This window comes from Denticeps clupeoides, chromosome 1, assembly GCF_900700375.1.
Source record: "Denticeps clupeoides chromosome 1, fDenClu1.1, whole genome shotgun sequence".
In the NCBI taxonomy this organism is placed as follows: Eukaryota; Metazoa; Chordata; class Actinopteri; order Clupeiformes; family Denticipitidae; genus Denticeps; species Denticeps clupeoides.
The window spans coordinates 41,591,054-41,609,040 of NC_041707.1; the positions used below are offsets into that span (position 1 = coordinate 41,591,054).

Below are 17,987 nucleotides of genomic sequence, written 5' to 3' on the forward strand. Positions count from 1 at the left end.
CATAACCAGCTAAACGCTGTCTTCTGTCTTCGTCTCTGTAACTATCACGTTAGACCAAAACTGCTTATAGAAAAAATAATACACAATCATATCAACACACAAGAAGTGATGTCATTGTGATACACAGCAGCACAGCGCACACAGTGAAATGTGTCCTCTGCATTTAACCATCACGCTTGGTGAGCAGTGAGCACCATGACATGTGCCTGGGGAGCAGTGTGTGGGGACCTTCATCAAGGGGACCTCAGTGGCACCTTGGCGGTTCGGAATTCGAACCAGCAACCTTCTGATTACGCCGCCACTCCCATATTGTGTGTTCATATATTATATATGAATAATGTAGGATTGCATGTAGGTTTTTTTAAGATGTTTCTAGATTATTTAGTTATCAGTACTACTGAAGTTTACTACAGTACTACAGCTCCTGTAGATTCAGCTGCAGTGTAAAGATCCCGTTCTGCAAGGCAACTGAAGCGCTGCATTATGGGATCTGTAGTTCTTGTGTTATCAGCGCGTCACATCGCCATAATAATAGCTCGATATAAACTGATGTCGCGGGATGTGACACCCCTGAAACAGCAACGTTTGCATGAGTTCTGCGTGCATACAGGAGTTTATTACTGGCCGACGAGGCTGTGATTGGAATACGCGACCGGAATCAGATCAAAACCATCCATATTTCGGGACGTCCCGGACAATCCGGGGCGGTTGGCAACCCCATAATCATAAAATACGGTCTTATTTAAAAAATAAAGCCAGAAATATTCTAGCTGTGAGCTACGTATCCGTTCACGTGTGTGCTGAAATACTCCTCACCACCAGGGGTCAGTGCCGACGCCGCAAACCAAATAAATGAATGAATGCCCGTATATTAAAAAAACGCCGCTATAAAATTTTAAATCTCATAAAATCCGTATTCGTATCCGTATACGTTCTGCAAATGTTTGAGTATTGAACGCCGGGATGTTAACAGCGAGTCATAATTGAAACGCCGAAAATTTCTCTCGCGAGACTTGCGGTTCCGTTAAATGCGCCTGCGCGACAGCCGCGCGGCTCACCTGTTTCCGTCCTGACGTCATGATGGGCGGGGCCCGTAGGACCGGCGCGCCGCTGCTGATGATGATACTGCTGCTCACCTGTTCGCTGTTTCACGGTGCGGCGAGAACTTTCCTTCTTCCATCCTCCTGAACTCTGTTGTTCCTGCAGCTCACGCCAACGTTCCTCCTCCGCAGGTTCCGCGGGAAAAGCCCTTTCGGGTAAAGAGCAGCTGGTCGAAGCAGGTAAGCAGGGGGTGTGTCCGGGCCACGTGGGGACAACTTCAGGACTTTTCTGGGTTTGGGGGGACTTGATTTGGTTTTTGGCACCGTGTCTCCAGTCTATGTTGAATCCAAGAAAGTGTATTTGGCCTGGACTGAGCTAGAGAACACAGAGGCATCAGAGGAACCTGCTGGCAACATCACCGCTGCTTCTGCCCAGTCCAACCTGACTGATGGTAAAAAAAAAAAAAAAGAATACACCAAACTAGTTTAAAAAGCTGAAGCTTGTGGATTTCTGTGTAAACTCATGTTTTTTTTTCTTAAGTGCCCAGTTACTCCAAGGGGCAAAACACATCTTGTCCTGATTCTTCTGGGGAAACTCATGACAACTCCACCACAATGGCGTCAACTCAACCATGGCCTCCATCAGGAACCACTCCAGACTCCAGTAGAAGTGAGCCCAGCAGTTCCTCTCCTCCAGTGACGTTGCATCCCACCACCACTACAGCCCAGGCTCCTGGTGAGAACCGATGTATGAATGATCAGGTGACTGTGGCCTACATGAACGTGTTAATGCTGCTGATCTTCTCTGCAGTGACCAATGATGCTGTGAAGACATCTGTGAGGATCCAGGCCTTTCCTGAACTGGAGAATACAACCCCGCACAATCGTTTCAGTACAAAATCTGCAGGTTCCCACAACACCCCTGTCTTGGTTGCAGTCCCTGTTGATGTGACCGTAAATCAGAACCCAGCAGGTCTTCATGACCTGTCATCTGAGGTCCAGTTATCTGGTAAGTGACCTGAAGGTGTAAATCTGATTTGTCTTTTTAAATCATTATTTTTTCTGTCTGTACTGGCAACTGCCACCTCTCCACAGTGGAGTTCCTCAGGGCTTCATCCTAGGGCCTATTCTAGTTTCTGAAGCTGAAGTTCATTTGCTTCAGTGTAGGTTCGGGGTGTGACTGGTTTGGTATTTTACAGAGTACATTGAGTGTTTATTTACACCTTTATGGACTGTTGAATTATGGTCTTGATATTAGTTTTGAAATTGTTTCAGAAAGTTTAGTGATGGGCTTTCACACATTGGTGCTTAGTTTAAAAGGCTGTTAGTGAAAGCCTCCCTGAGTCAATGTCCAACCACTGTTGAGGCTCCTCCCACTCTCCCTTCAGACTGTTAACTGGAGCTGAGCTGAGTGACATGGAGAGCAGTCAAATCGTGAAGGAAAAGCTCACCAGATGCTGGGACTTCCATCTTCCTCTCCCTTTATTAACAGCTGGTATTTCAACCTTTTTGGTTGAATGGCTGTATGTTCAGACATGAAAGTAAAATGGACGTGGTGCAGATTGATAGCTCCTCCCACCACATAAAACTGCTTGTAAAGGTGAATTTCACAACTGTTACAAACAGCAAAACCACAACTGTCTAGTGATGATGCTTTTGAACAGACCTACCATGGTACTTCAAGTAAAACGCAAGAACATAACCTGCGAACATGAATCATGTACTGAAAACTAAGTCCAAAAACGATGTATGGATCGTGCCATGGGGTACCTGTACAGGCACACCCCTAGTGGAGATGTTGGTTATGTTCACCTTTTTATTAGCGCCTGCTCCAGATTGTATTTCCCATGATGCTGGTTCTGTGGACCCTGATGTTCTTGTTCTGTTATTCCTGCTACAGAAACTCTGACTGTTTATGACAACTCCTCCAACTCGAAGCAGGAAGTCCTCTTGGTTCCTGGTGGGGTGAACATCTTGGACATTAAAGGAGTGCCTCCCTCAGGAACCACTCCAGACTCCAGTAGAAGTGAGCCCAGCGGTTCCTCTGCTCCAGTGACGTTGCATCCCACAACCGCTACAGCCCAGGCTCCTGGTGAGAACCGATGTAGGAATAATCAGGTGGCTGTGGCCTACATGAACATGTTAATGCTGCTGATCTTCTCTCCAGTGACCAATGATGCTGTGAAGACATCTGTGAGGATCCAGGCCATTCCTGAACTGGAGAACACAACCCCGACCCATGGTTTCAGTACAAAATCTGCAGGTTCCCACAACACCCCTGTCTTGGTTGCAGTCCCTGCTGTGAGCTTGCCCCATCCTGACCAGACTCTGCAGACCACCAGCAGGCCTTCAGTGTCTACTTCTGGAAGTTTCAACCTTGTTTATGGTGGAAACCCTGTTCATGTGACCGTAAACCAGAACCCAGCAGGTCTTCATGACCTGTCAGCTGAGGTCGAGACTCCTGGTAAGAGACCTGAAGGTCTGATTGTAGTTTTTGTCAGTATTGGCAGCAATATACATATAGGATCCATTTACAGCATTTGCCAGACGCCCTTTTCCAGGGCACCTTAGTCAGTAGTGAGAAGGACTGTCCCCCTGGAGACACTAACGGTTAATTTTCTTGCTCAGGGACTAAATGGTAGTAAGTGGGTTTGAACCTGGGTCTTTGTGCTGTTCAGGTTTATTGGTGAGTTTTGTCCACCACCATCTCTTTTCAAGACCTCTAATTTAAAGGTGTTATGTAGACCACACCCTAACATTACTCTCCGATGTAAAGATATTTTTCAAACTGGCTTGAAAGCCTATTAATTTTCAGTGAGTGAAAAAGGAGTCCTCATTTCACAAGTGTTAAAACAGCAAAACCACAACTGTCTAGTGATGATGCTTTTGAACAGACCTACCATGGTACTTCAGGAAAAACACAAGAACATAACCTGCGAACATGAATCATGTACTGAAAACTAAGTCCAAACATGATGTATGGATCGTGCCATGGGGTACCTGTACAGGCACACCCCTAGTGGAGATGTTGGTCATGTTCACCTTTTTATTAGCGTCTACTCCAGATTGTAATTCCCATAATGCTGGTCCTGTGGACCCTGATGGATGTTCTTGTTCTGTTCTTCCTGCTACAGAAACTATGACTGTTTATGACAACTCCTCCAACGCAAAGCAGGAAGTCCTCTTGGTTCCTGGTGGGGTGAACATCTTGGACGTCAAAGGAGGGCCTCCCTCAGGAACCACTCCAGACTCCAGTAGAAGTGAGCCCAGCACTTCCTCTCCTCCAGTGACGTTGCATCCCACCACCACTACAGCCCAGGCTCCTGGTGAGAACCGATGTATGAATAATCAGGTGACTGTGGCCTACATGAACATGTTCATGCTGCTGATCTTCTCTGCAGTGACCAATGATGCTGTGAAGACATCTGTGAGGATCCAGGCCTTTCCTGAACTGGAGAATACAACCCCGCCCCATGGATATAACACCCCTGTCTTGGTTGCAGTGCCTGCTGTGAGCTTGCCCCAACCTGACCAGACTCTGCAGACCACCAGCAGGCCTTCAGTGTCTACTTCTGGAAGTTACAGCCTGGTTCATGGTGGAAACCTTGTTGATTTGACTGTAAATCAGAACCCAGCAGATCTTCATGACCTGTCAGCTGAGGTCCAGTTATCTGGTAAGTTTACACATCCCTTTAGGATCGTTTGTAAGAAAATATGGTACCACTTTTGATGTATGAAATTCCTCCTAGTGGCGCCTTCCACCAGGGGACTGTCACCGTCTCCTATGGACCTTCAGCAGGGGCGCCTCCTCTCGAATTCAGATATAAAGATATTTAATATAAAAGCTGAAGTTCATACATTAACAGGTCACACCCCTAACCTGTCAAACACTGAACAATTCGGAATGTCCTGCTTGGTGCAAAATACACCCTTATTGACAGTGGGATTTTAGATTGACTATTCTTTTTGAAATTGGTCCAGGAAGTCCAGCGATTGGACGAACCCGTGCCGAGGGGCTTTCACCCATTGGTGCTTAGTTTAACAGGTGCTGGTGTTTGCTGTGGAGATCACATCTTCTGTGGTCTTAGAACAGCAGATGTTATAGTAGCACAAGAGGCGGTATAACTAAGTGCCATTTGCTGAAAGCCTCTCTCTTTGAGTCAATGTCCAATCACTGTTGTGGCTCCTCCCACTCTCCCTTCACACTGTTAACTGGAGCTGAGCTGAGAATGACATGGAGAGCAGTCAAATCGTGAAGGAAAAGCTCACCAGATGCTGGGACTTCCATCTTCCTCTCCCTTTAAACCTTACCGGTTGAATGGCTGTACATTTATAGCTCCGCCCACCACATAAACCCGCTTGTATTAAAGGTGAATTTCACAACTGTTACAAACAGCAAAACCACAACTGTCTAGTGATGATGCTTTTGAACAGACCTACCATGGTACTTCAGGTAAAACGCAAGAACATAACCTGCGAACACGAAACATGTACCGAAAACTAAGTCCAAAACCGATGTATGGATCGTGCCATGGGGTACCTGTACAGGCACACCCCTAGTGGAGATGTTGGTCATGTTCACCTTTTTATTAGCGTCTGCTCCAGATTGTAATTCCCATGATGCTGGTTCTGTGGACCCTGATGTTCTTGTTCTGTTATTCCTGCTACAGAAACTCTGACTGTTTATGACAACTCCACCAACTCGAAGCAGGAAGTCCTCTTGGTTCCTGGTGGGGTGAACATCTTGGACGTCAAAGGATTGCCTCCCTCAGGAACCACTCCAGACTCCAGTAGAAGTGAGCCCAGCAGTTCCTCTCCTCCAGTGACGTTGCATCCCACAACCGCTACAGCCCAGGCTCCTGGTGAGAACTGATGTAGGAATAATCAGGTGGCTGTGGCCTACATGAACATGTTAATGCTGCTGATCTTCTCTCCAGTGACCAATGATGCTGTGAAGACATCTGTGAGGATCCAGGCCATTCCTGAACTGGAGAATACAACCCCGCACAATGGATACAGCACAAAATCTGCAGGTTCCCACAACACCCCTGTTTTGGTTGCAGTCCCTGCTGTGAGCTTGCCCCATCCTGACCAGACTCTGCAGACCACCAGCAGGCCTTCAGGGTCTACTTCTGGAAGTTACAGCCTGGTTCATGGTGGAAACCCTGTTCATGTGACTGTAAATCAGAACCCAGCAGGTCTTCATGACCTGTCATCTGAGGTCCAGTTATCTGGTAAGAGACCTGAAGGTGTAAATCTGATTTGTCTTTTTCAATCATTTTTTTTTCTGTCTGTACTGGCATCTGTCACCTCTCCACTGTGGAGTTCCTCAGGGCTTCATCCTAGGGCCTATTCTAGTTTCTGAAGCTGAAGTTAATTTGCTTCAGTTGAGGTTTGGGGTATGTCTGGTATTTTACAGAGTACATTGAGTGTGCTTTGCACTGTCCTACACCTTTATGGACTGTGGCATTATGGTTTTCTTGGTGCTTACAGTGAAACAGGCTCTGGTGCTTGTTGTGGACATTACGTCTTCTGCAGTCTTAGAACAGTAGGTTTCACCGTATCACAAGAGGACTAAGCACCATTTGGTGAAAGCTCCTCATCCCGACTTAATATCCAATTACTTTTGTCCCTCCACACACTCATCCCATACAACCCACCCTCCAACCCCCACTCTGGAGCTGAGTAACTGGGAGAAGGAATCAAAGAGTGGATCGAAAAACTCCCCAGATGCTGGAATTTCAGTCTTCCACGACATTTATTACCTGGCGGTATTTCAGCTTTACTCTGCCTGGTTGGAGGACTCGTTACAAGGCGCCCAGTCCCAGTACAGAGTTTAACTCAACTGAAGTAAATCACACACGTGCAGGCTGATTGCTCCGCCCACGACAACGCAGCTTGTTTTAAATGTGAATTTCATGTCTGCTACAAACTGCAGCTGACAAGTCTGTCGAAAAATGCTTTTGAACATATCTACCATGGTACTTTAAAATTGATCTGCACAAATCGAACGAGCCCAAAAACCCAGGTTTGGTTCTATTTCACTTGTATTTTGTCCAGATTTTAATTCCCTTGATGCTGGTTCTGTGGACCCTGATGGATGTTCTTGTTCTGTTCTTCCTGCTACAGAAACTATGACTGTTTATGACAACTCCACCAACTCGAAGCAGGAAGTCCTCTTGGTTCCTGGTGGGGTGAACATCTTGGACGTCAAAGGAGGACCTCCCTCAGGAACCACTCCAGACTCCAGTAGAAGTGAGTCCAGCACTTCCTCTCCTCCAGTGACGTTGCATACAGCCACCACTACAACCCAGGCTCCTGGTGAGAACCGATGTAGGAATAATCAGGTGACTGTGGCCCACATGAACGTGTTAATGCTGCTGATCTTCTCTCCAGTGACCAATGATGCTGTGAAGACATCTGTGAGGATCCAGGCCTTTCCTGAACTGGAGAATACAACCCCGCACAATCGTTTCAGTACAAAATCTGCAGGTTCCCACAACACCCCTGTTTTGGTTGCAGTCCCTGCTGTGAGCTTGCCCCATCCTGACCAGACTCTGCAGACCACCAGCAGGCCTTCAGTGTCTACTTCTGGAAGTTTCAACCTTGTTTATGGTGGAAACCCTGTTCATGTGACCGTAAATCAGAACCCAGCAGGTCTTCATGACCTGTCATCTGAGGTCCAGTTATCTGGTAAGTGACCTGAAGGTGTAAATCTGATTTGTCTTTTTAAATCATTATTTTTTCTGTCTGTACTGGCAACTGCCACCTCTCCACAGTGGAGTTCCTCAGGGCTTCATCCTAGGGCCTATTCTAGTTTCTGAAGCTGAAGTTCATTTGCTTCAGTGTAGGTTCGGGGTGTGACTGGTTTGGTATTTTACAGAGTACATTGAGTGTTTATTTACACCTTTATGGACTGTTGAATTATGGTCTTGATATTAGTTTTGAAATTGTTTCAGAAAGTTTAGTGATGGGCTTTCACACATTGGTGCTTAGTTTAAAAGGCTGTTAGTGAAAGCCTCCCTGAGTCAATGTCCAACCACTGTTGAGGCTCCTCCCACTCTCCCTTCAGACTGTTAACTGGAGCTGAGCTGAGTGACATGGAGAGCAGTCAAATCGTGAAGGAAAAGCTCACCAGATGCTGGGACTTCCATCTTCCTCTCCCTTTATTAACAGCTGGTATTTCAACCTTTTTGGTTGAATGGCTGTATGTTCAGACATGAAAGTAAAATGGACGTGGTGCAGATTGATAGCTCCTCCCACCACATAAAACTGCTTGTATTAAAGGTGAAATTCACAACTGTTACAAACAGCAAAACCACAACTGTGTAGTGACTATGCTTTTGAACAGACCTACCATGGTACTTCAGGAAAAACACAAGAACATAACCTGCGAACATGAATCATGTACTGAAAACTAAGTCCAAACATGATGTATGGATCGTGCCATGGGGTACCTGTACAGGCACACCCCTAGTGGAGATGTTGGTCATGTTCACCTTTTTATTAGCGTCTACTCCAGATTGTAATTCCCATGATGCTGGTCCTGTGGACCCTGATGTTCTTCTGTTATTCCTGCTACAGAAACTCTGACTGTTTATGACAACTCCACCAACTTGAAGCAGGAAGTCCTCTTGGTTCCTGGTGGGGTGAACATCTTGGACTTCAAAGGAGGGCCTTCCTCAGGAGCCACTCCAGACTCCAGTAGAAGTGAGCCCAGCAGTTCCTCTCCTCCAGTGACGTTGCATCCCACCACCACTACAGCCCAGGCTCCTGGTGAGAACCGATGTAGGAATAATCAGGTGGCTGTGGCCTACATGAACATGTTAATGCTGCTGATCTTCTCTCCAGTGACCAATGATGCTGTGAAGACATCTGTGAGGATCCAGGCCATTCCTGAACTGGAGAACACAACCCCGACCCATGGTTTCAGTACAAAATCTGCAGGTTCCCGCAACACCCCTGTCTTGGTTGCAGTCCCTGCTGAGAGCTTGCCCCATCCTGACCAGACTCTGCAGACCACCAGCAGGCCTTCAGTGTCTACTTCTGGAAGTTTCAACCTGGTTTATGGTGGAAACCCTGTTCATGTGACCGTAAACCAGAACCCAGCAGGTCTTCATGACCTGTCAGCTGAGGTCGAGACTCCTGGTAAGAGACATGGAGGTCTGATTGTCGTTTTTGTCAGTATTGGCAGCAATATACATATAGGATCCATTTACAGCATTTGCCAGACGCCCTTTTCCAGGGCACCTTAGTCAGTAGTGAGAAGGACTGTCCCCCTGGAGACACTAACGGTTAATTTTCTTGCTCAGGGACTAAATGGTAGTAAGTGGGTTTGAACCTGGGTCTTTGTGCTGTTCAGGTTTATTGGTGAGTTTTGTCCACCACCATCTCTTTTCAAGACCTCTAATTTAAAGGTGTTATGTAGACCACACCCTAACATTACTCTCCGATGTAAAGATATTTTTCAAACTGGCTTGAAAGCCTATTAATTTTCAGTGAGTGAAAAAGGAGTCCTCATTTTTGACCCAGTGGCACCAGGGTTTCCCCTCATCTGAACCTGGATTGCGTGAATCTCTGGAGGTCCTAGGAGACAAAGAATATGGGCGTGACTTGTGGGTATTTAACTTGGTTTGTTAGTGAAAAGTAAAGACGTATTTTTCGTTCATCTCTGCTTGATTTTACTCTTTGACCATATGGCTTGTTATAATTTTATTTTTTATTAAATGCTCTTTCAAATTGTGTAATTTTGGGTTCAGCTCCTTTGGAGAGCAGCGGGGGTGGGCGCCCCCTTTGACTCCCAAAATGTCGTACCATATGTACCTTCTACCAGGGGGATCAGTCAGGGACCCTTTTTTTTTTTTTTTTCTTTCCCGCATTTGGTCCTGATTTTAATTCCCTTGATGCTGGTTCTGTGGACCCTGATGGATGTTCTTGTTCTGTTCTTCCTGCTACAGAAACTATGACTGTTTATGACAACTCCACCAACTCGAAGCAGGAAGTCCTCTTGGTTCCTGGTGGGGTGAACATCTTGGACGTCAAAGGAGGGCCTCCCTCAGGAACCACTCCAGACTCCAGTAGAAGTGAGTCCAGCACTTCCTCTCCTCCAGTGACGTTGCATCCCACCACCCCTACAGCCCAGGCTCCTGGTGAGAACCGATGTAGGAATAATCAGGTGAATGTGGCCTACATGAACGTGTTAATGCTGCTGATCTTCTCTGCAGTGACCAGTGATGCTGTGAAGACATCTGTGAGGGTCCAGATCCTTCCTGAACTGGAGAATACAACCCCGCCTCAGAACTGGCGGCCCCGTGGATACAGTGCAAATTCTGCTGGTACAGACAACACATCTGTCTTGGTTGCAGCCCCTGCTGAGAGCATCCTCCATCCTGACCAGACTCTGCAGACCACCAGCATGCCTTCAGTGTCTGCTTCTGGAAATTACAACTTGGCTGTTGTGACTACTGTAAATCAGAACCCAGTAGATCTTCATGACCTGTCAGCTGAGGTCCAGATATCTGGTTAGTCTGAAGACCTTTGTTTCATCCAGTCAGTATTGACCCCTCTTTACTGTGGTGTTCCTCAGGACGTCATCCTTGGGCATGTTCTAGTTTCTCTTTACACATCCCCTTAGGATCAGTTAAAAGAAAATGGCGCATCCTTTTGACATCTGAAAGTCCTCATAGTGGCGCCTTCAACCAGGAGAACCAGTCACTGCCTCTTATGGACCTCCGGCAGGGACACCTCAGCTTGATTTCACAAATAAAAGAATTTACCCTAAAAGATTAATTTTGGGCATTTCAACAGATGTTGGTGGTGTGACCTGTAAAATACTGAACTATTCGGTCTGTCCGTCATGGTCCAATACGCTCTTATGGACCACCAGGATTTTGGTGTTGCAATTCGTTTTGAAATTGGTCCTGAAGTGTCCAGTGATTGGACATTAACAGTAAAAGCCCCTGCCTGCAAGTAAAAACCGATGTGGGTTCTTTCATGATTTGCATATTCAACCTTCTCCCATTGGCACTTACAGCCCGCCTCTCGAGTTCATGTCCAATCACTGTTGTGCCTCCTCCCACTCTCCCCGTCCACATGGTTGTAATTTACATTTTTACGGCATTTATCAGACGCCCTTATCAATCAGTAGTTACAGGGACAGTCCCCCCCCTGGAGACACTCAGGGTTAAGTGTCTTGCTCAGGGACATGATGGTAGTAAGTGGGGTTTGAACCTGGGTCTTCAGGTTCATAGGCGAGTGTGTTACCTGCTAGGCTACTACCACCCCCCTGTAATTGGTATCGTTCTGAGAGTGACTGGGAGAGGAGGCGAGCCGTGAAGGAAGAACCACGTGCAGATGCTGGGATTTCATCTTCCTCCTCCGTTTATTACTCGTGGTCTTCAACCTTACTCTGCTCGGCTGGATTGCTGCATCTTCAGTTTTGCTGGGATCTTTAATGCTTGTTTGGATTTCGGCAGAAATTCTCACCAAGAAGAGCGCTGCATGCGATGGGGTTTGGATGCTGGTGCTGGGTTCTCCTGTGTACTCTCCGGTTTGCTCCAATGAGCAGAAAGTTCATGTTCTGTCCGTGCTCACCTGACTCCACGAACGGCAGAAAAATGCCTGGTTCAGACGTTCGTGTGAACGAAGCGTTTAATCTCATCTACTGACTTATAATGTGATGTAGACGGGATGGATCGATAGTTGGTGCCTTGACTAATCGAATCTTGAGACCAGTGAAGGTTCCTAATTCTACTGTACAGTCACACCCCTAGTGGAGATGCTAGTCATGTGGACCCTGATGGATGTTCTTGTTCTGTTCTTCCTGCTACAGAAACTATGACTGTTTATGACAACTCCACCAACTCGAAGCAGGAAGTCCTCTTGGTTCCTGGTGGGGTGAACATTTTGGACGTCAAAGGAGGGCCTTCCTCAGGAACCACTCCAGACTCCAGTAGAAGTGAGCCCAGCAGTGCCTCTCCTCCAGTGACGTTGCATACAGCCACCACTACAACCCAGGCTCCTGGTGAGAACTGATGTAGGAATAATCAGGTGACTGTGGCCTACATGAACATGTTAATGCTGCTGATCTTCTCTCCAGTGACCAATGATGCTGTGAAGACATCTGTGAGGATCCAGGCCATTCCTGAACTGAAGAATACAACCCCGGCCCATGGTTTCAATACAGAATCTGCAGGTTCCCACAACACCCCTGTCTTGGTTGCGGTCCCTGCTGTGAGCTTGCCCCATCCTGACCAGACTCTGCAGACAAGAAGCAGGCCTTCAGTGTCTACTTCTGGAAGTTACAGCCTGGTTCATGGTGGAAACCCTGTTGATGTGACCGTAAATCAGTACCCAGCAGATCTTCATGACCCGTCCGCTGAGGTCCAGTTATCTGGTAAGAGACCTGAAGGTGTAAATCTGATGGTCTTTTTCAATATTTTTTTTTTTTCAGTACTGGCATCTGTCACCTCTCCACTGTGGTGTTCATCAGGGCTTCATCCTAGGGCCTGTTCTAGTTTCTGAAGCTGAAGTTAATTTGCTTCAGTGGAGGTTTAGGGTATGACTGGTATTTTACAGAGTACATTGTGCTTTGCACTGTCATACACCTTTATGGACTGTGGCATTATGGTTTTCTTGGTGCTTACAGTGAAACAGGCTCTGGTGCTTGTTGTGGACATTACGTCTTCTGCAGTCTTAGAACAGTAGGTTTCACCGTATCACAAGAGGACGTCTAAGCACCTTTTGGTGAAAGCTCCTCATCCCGAGTTAATATCCAGTTACTGTTGTGCCTCCACACAGTTAACCAGATTAAGTCCCATGATGCTGGTCCTGTGGACCCTGATGTTCTTGTTCTGTTCTTCCTGCTACAGAAACTCTGACTGTTTATGACAACTCTACCAACTCGAAGCAGGAAGTCCTCTTGGTTCCTGGTGGGGTGAACATCTTGGACGTCAAAGGAGGGCCTTCCTCAGGAACCACTCCAGACTCCAGTAGAAGTGAGCCCAGCACTTCCTCTCCTCCAGTGACGTTGCATCCCACCACCACTACAGCCCAGGCTCCTGGTGAGAACTGATGTAGGAATAATCAGGTGGCTGTGGCCTACACGAACATGTTAATGCTGCTGATCTTCTCTGCAGTGACCAGTGATGCTGTGAAGACATCTGTGAGGATCCAGGCCATTCCTGAACTGGAGAATACAACCCCGGCCCATGGACACAGTACAGAATCTGCAGGTTCCCACAACACCCCTGTTTTGGTTGCAGTCCCTGCTGTGAGCTTGCCCCATCCTGACCAGACTCTGCAGACCACCAGCAGGCCTTCAGTGTCTACTTCTGGAAGTTTCAACCTTGTTTATGGTGGAAACCCTGTTGATGTGACCGTAAATCAGAACCCAGCAGGTCTTCATGACCTGTCAGCTGAGGTCCAGTTATCTGGTAAGTTTACACATTCCTTTAGGATTGTTTGTAAGAAAATGTTACCACTTTTGATGTATGAAATTCCTCCTAGTGGCGCCTTCCACCAGGGGACGCAGTCACAGTCTCCTATGGACCTTCAGCAGGGGCGCCTCCTCTCGAATTCAAGGAAAAATGTTAACTTATCAACTCAGGCTTTGAGAGTAATTTCAGCAGCGGGTAGTGACATGGTAAAATACCGAACTGCTCACTCTGCCCAGCACAGTCCAATATGCCGTTATGGACCGCGGAATTTAGTTTTTTCAATTAGCTTTTGAAATTGGTCCAGAAATATCCACTGATTGGACAATAACTCTGAGGCAGGAGCTGTCGACCCCTGGTGCTTACAGATTAACAGGCTGTGGTATTCAATGTGGAGATCATATCTTCTGTGGTCTTGGAACAGCAGATGTCATTGTAGCACCAGAGCCTGTTAACCTGTTAGTGAAAGCCCCCCTGAGTCAATGTCCAATCACTGTTGTGGCTCCTCCCACTCTCCCTTCACACTGTTAACTGGAGCTGAGCTGAGAATGACATGGAGAGCAGTCAAATCATGAAGGAAAAGCTCACCAGATGCTGGGACTTCCAGCTTCCTCTCCCTTTATTAACAGCTGGTATTTAAACCTTACCGGTTGAATGGCTGTATGTTCAGACATGACATTTAAAATACAAGCAGTGTAGATTGATAGCTCCGCCCACCACATAAACCCGCTTGTATTAAAGGTGAATTTCACAAGTGTTAAAACTGCAAAACCACAACTGTCTAGTGATTTATTCTTTTGAACAGACCTACCATGGTACTTCAGGTAAAACGCAAGAACATAACCTGCGAACACGAAACATGTACCGAAAACTAAGTCCAAAACCGATGTATGGATCGTGCCATGGGGTACCTGTACAGGCACACCCCTAGTGGAGATGTTGGTCATGTTCACCTTTTTATTAGCGTCTGCTCCAGATTGTATTTCCCATGATGCTGGTCCTGTGGACCCTGATGTTCTTGTTCTGTTCTTCCTGCTACAGAAACTATGACTGTTTATGACAACTCCTCCAACTCGAAGCAGGAAGTCCTCTTGGTTCCTGGTGGGGTGAACATCTTGGACGTCAAAGGATTGCCTCCCTCAGGAACCACTCCAGACTCCAGTAGAAGTGAGCCCAGCAGTGCCTCTCCTCCAGTGAGGTTGCATCCCACCACCACTACAGCCCAGGCTCCTGGTGAGAACCGATGTAGGAATAATCAGGTGGCTGTGGCCTACATGAACGTGTTAATGCTGCTGATCTTCTCTGCAGTGACCAATGATGCTGTGAAGACATCTGTGAGGATCCAGGCCATTCCTGAACTGGAGAATACAACCCCGCACAATGGATACAGCACAAAATCTGCAGGTTCCCACAACACCCCTGTTTTGGTTGCAGTCCCTGCTGTGAGCTTGCCCCATCCTGACCAGACTCTGCAGACCACCAGCAGGCCTTCAGGGTCTACTTCTGGAAGTTTCAACCTGGTTTATGGTGGATACCCTGTTGATGTGACCGTAAATCAGAACCTGGCAGATCTTCATGACCCGTCCGCTGAGGTCCAGTTATCTGTTAAGAGACCTGAAGGTGTAAATCTGATTTGTCTTTTTCAATAATTATTTTTTTCAGTATTGTCATCTGTCACCTCTCCACTGTGGAGTTCCTCAGGGCTTCATCCTAGGACCTGTTCTAGTTTCTGAAGCTGAAGTTAATTTGCTTCAGTGGAGGTTTGGGGTATGACTGGTATTTTACCGAGTACATTGTGCTTTGCACTGTCCTACACCTTTATGGACTGTGGCATTATGGTTTTCTTGGTGCTTAGTGAAACAGGCTCTTGTGCTTGTTGTGGAGATTACGTCTTCTGTAGTCTTAGAACAGTAGGTTTCACCGTATCACAAGAGGACGTCTAAGCACCTTTTGGTGAAAGCTCCTCATCCCGAGTTAATATCCAATTACTGTTGTGCCTCCACACAGTTAACCAGATTAAGTCCCATGATTCTGGTTCTGGGGACCCTGATTGATGTTCTTGTTCTGTTCTTCCTGCTACAGAAACTATGACTGTTTACGACAACTCCACCAACTCGGAGCAGGAAGTCCTCTTGGTTCCTGGTGGGGTGAACATCTTGGACGTCAAAGGAGGGCCTCCCTCAGGAGCCACTCCAGACTCCAGTAGAAGTGAGTCCAGCAGTTCCTCTCCTCCAGTGACGTTGCATCCAGCCACCACTACAGCCCAGGCTCCTGGTGAGAACCGATGTAGGGATAATCAGGTGAAATGTGGCCTACATGAACATGTTAATGCTGCTGATCTTCTCTCCAGTGACCAGTGTGAGGATCCAGGCCATTCCTGAACTGGAGAACACACCAACTCCACCTCATGGATACAACACCCCTGTCTTGGTTGCTGTCCCTGCTGAGATCTTTCCCCAGACTCTGCAGACCACCAGCTGGCCTTTAGTGTCTACTTCTGGAATTTACAACCTGGTTTATGGTGGCTACCCTGTTGATATGACCGTAAATCAGAACCCAGCAGATCTTCAAGACCTGTCAGCTGAGGTCCAGACTCCTGGTAAGAGACCTGAAAGATTTACACAGAGGGGCTATTTCTGTCAGTATTGGCTGCTGCACCTTTCCACTGTGGAGTCCTTCATGGTTTTATCTTCTGGTCTCTCTGTGTACTCCATGACGAGTGGCTTTTAATGAATCCAGTTAATCTGTTAATCTGAGACCAGGCCCGGTTTCATAGTCCTCTTCGTGTCTGCTTGTTCTTCCTGTCTTTTAGACCTGGTTTAGGGTCCGCTCCCCGTGTCTGAACGTGCTTAAATAAACGCCTCTCCCTGTTCACCAGATCTTGGGCTTTCAGAGGTGCGGACGTTCTCCGGCAACGGGTGGCGTGTGACTGAAACGGGTAAACCCCCCCCCCCAAAAAAAAAAAAAAAAAAAAAAAAATTTACCACTGTTGATAACCCCGCCCCTTCCCGTCTCTCCTTTATGTGATTTCCTTTTCCTTCTGCAGTCTACGTCAAACCCCTGGCAGGAGGTGCTGGTCTCCCGAAGGGTCTTCATCATAGAAAAGGTCCCAGCAAGTTGGTGGTCGGAGAGCAAAGAAGCCTGATCCCAGAGGCGAGCGCCGCCGGTAAATCCAGCCCAGCACCGCGGCGGTCTCATGTTCGTGCAGGAGGCCCGAACGCTGACCAGTTGGTTTTATTTCCCTGTAGGGTCCAGTTTGACCTCTGTCCAGACTGACGTGGGCTTCTCTGGACTTCTGGACGAAACGGGGACACTAACTTCTGTTGTGTTCGACATGCCTTCTGGAAATACGAGCGAAAATGCTGCTGGAGGTCCTGAGGCGCCACCTACTGGAGGCTTACAGGGAATGGTGACCGTTTCCCCTGGAGGAGGAGACGTTCAGGAGAACTCTGAGGAGCTGCCTGTCCCCACTGCTGTAGACACGAGTTTTGCAGAAGGTCATGGAAGAGAAAGGAACAGCTCTGCGCTCAGTAATTTGACCTGACCGCTCTGCTGCAGTACGGAGCGCTGGTAAGAACCACTTCCATTTCATTCTTCTCAAAAATGCCGTTTTCTGAAGCCAACGTTTCTCCAGAACACAGAATGACGCCAGCCCTGGCGCTACTGCAGGCCACGTTCAGCAGAATGCTGCCCATGCCCCACCGGTGCCATCCATGGTGGCAAGCGTCACACAGCCACCATCTATTCTGATCTCGTCTTCTACCCTTCCTAAAGCTCAATAAAACAGTGCGGACCCATTCGCTGCTTCCTGTATTTACTTGAAGGTTAAAATATCAGCAGGAACCAGGGTTCCTCATGTCTGACTTCCGTGTTCAGGATGGAGGTTCTTCATCCCAGAGGGGACCCACCCATCTCAACCCGGGTTCCTTATTCTTTCAGACATGGTCCACCGTTACAGCTTTTACAGTTTAGTTTGACTTTTTATTTTTAATATTGTAACTGAAGATGAGATCCTTTATTAGTCAGACAAGCGGAAACCAGGAGACCAAATTAAATAAATGAATTCATCAAACACCTGCGATTTGGTAGTTTTATTTTTTTTTTTCCCCTTCCGGTGAATTCTTAATCTTTTAACGTCTAACTGCAAATAAGAACAAAATGGTGAGAAACCAAAAAAACCTTAGTTAAATGACTAATTTCAGGGTTTTTATTTATTTTTATGTTCCATGACCTTGCAGCAGGATGACATGGTGAACACAAGGAGGACCATGAAGTTTGTGCATTTAATTCCTACGCCATACAGAGAACTTGCAGTAAAAAGCAACATGGAGTGAACGAGAAGAACATGGACTCCTCAGTCCATTAAAACTATAATGCGGTCAGCCACTGCCATCTTTCCTCTGGTCCTGGGACATCTGAACCAGCCTGTTTCACGACCTGAAGACGTTCAAGAGAAGCTCCTCTGGCCAGGAACATTTGTGTTGGTCTGATGGTCCATGAGTCTCCTCTTCCT

At 47.1% G+C, this 17,987-nt stretch overlaps 1 protein-coding gene across 1 annotated transcript; it reads left to right on the forward strand.

Moving 5' to 3' along the window:
- Positions 1 to 1,077: 1,077 nt before the first annotated feature.
- On the forward strand, positions 1,078 to 17,263 carry LOC114788522 (mucin-5AC-like). The gene is made up of 25 exons (XM_028977217.1): positions 1,078 to 1,153; positions 1,233 to 1,280; positions 1,376 to 1,492; positions 1,582 to 1,776; positions 3,208 to 3,504; positions 4,175 to 4,366; positions 4,442 to 4,714; positions 5,711 to 5,902; positions 5,978 to 6,274; positions 7,170 to 7,361; positions 7,437 to 7,733; positions 8,625 to 9,188; positions 9,998 to 10,561; positions 11,872 to 12,063; positions 12,139 to 12,435; positions 12,911 to 13,102; positions 13,178 to 13,474; positions 14,516 to 14,707; positions 14,783 to 15,094; positions 15,557 to 15,748; positions 15,825 to 16,073; positions 16,353 to 16,412; positions 16,521 to 16,640; positions 16,723 to 17,044; positions 17,109 to 17,263. Exons 1-24 carry the CDS (start codon positions 1,078 to 1,080, stop codon positions 17,016 to 17,018), a joined length of 5,703 nt encoding a protein of 1,900 aa, XP_028833050.1. The 3' UTR covers positions 17,019 to 17,044; positions 17,109 to 17,263.
- Positions 17,264 to 17,987: the final 724 nt, after the last annotated feature.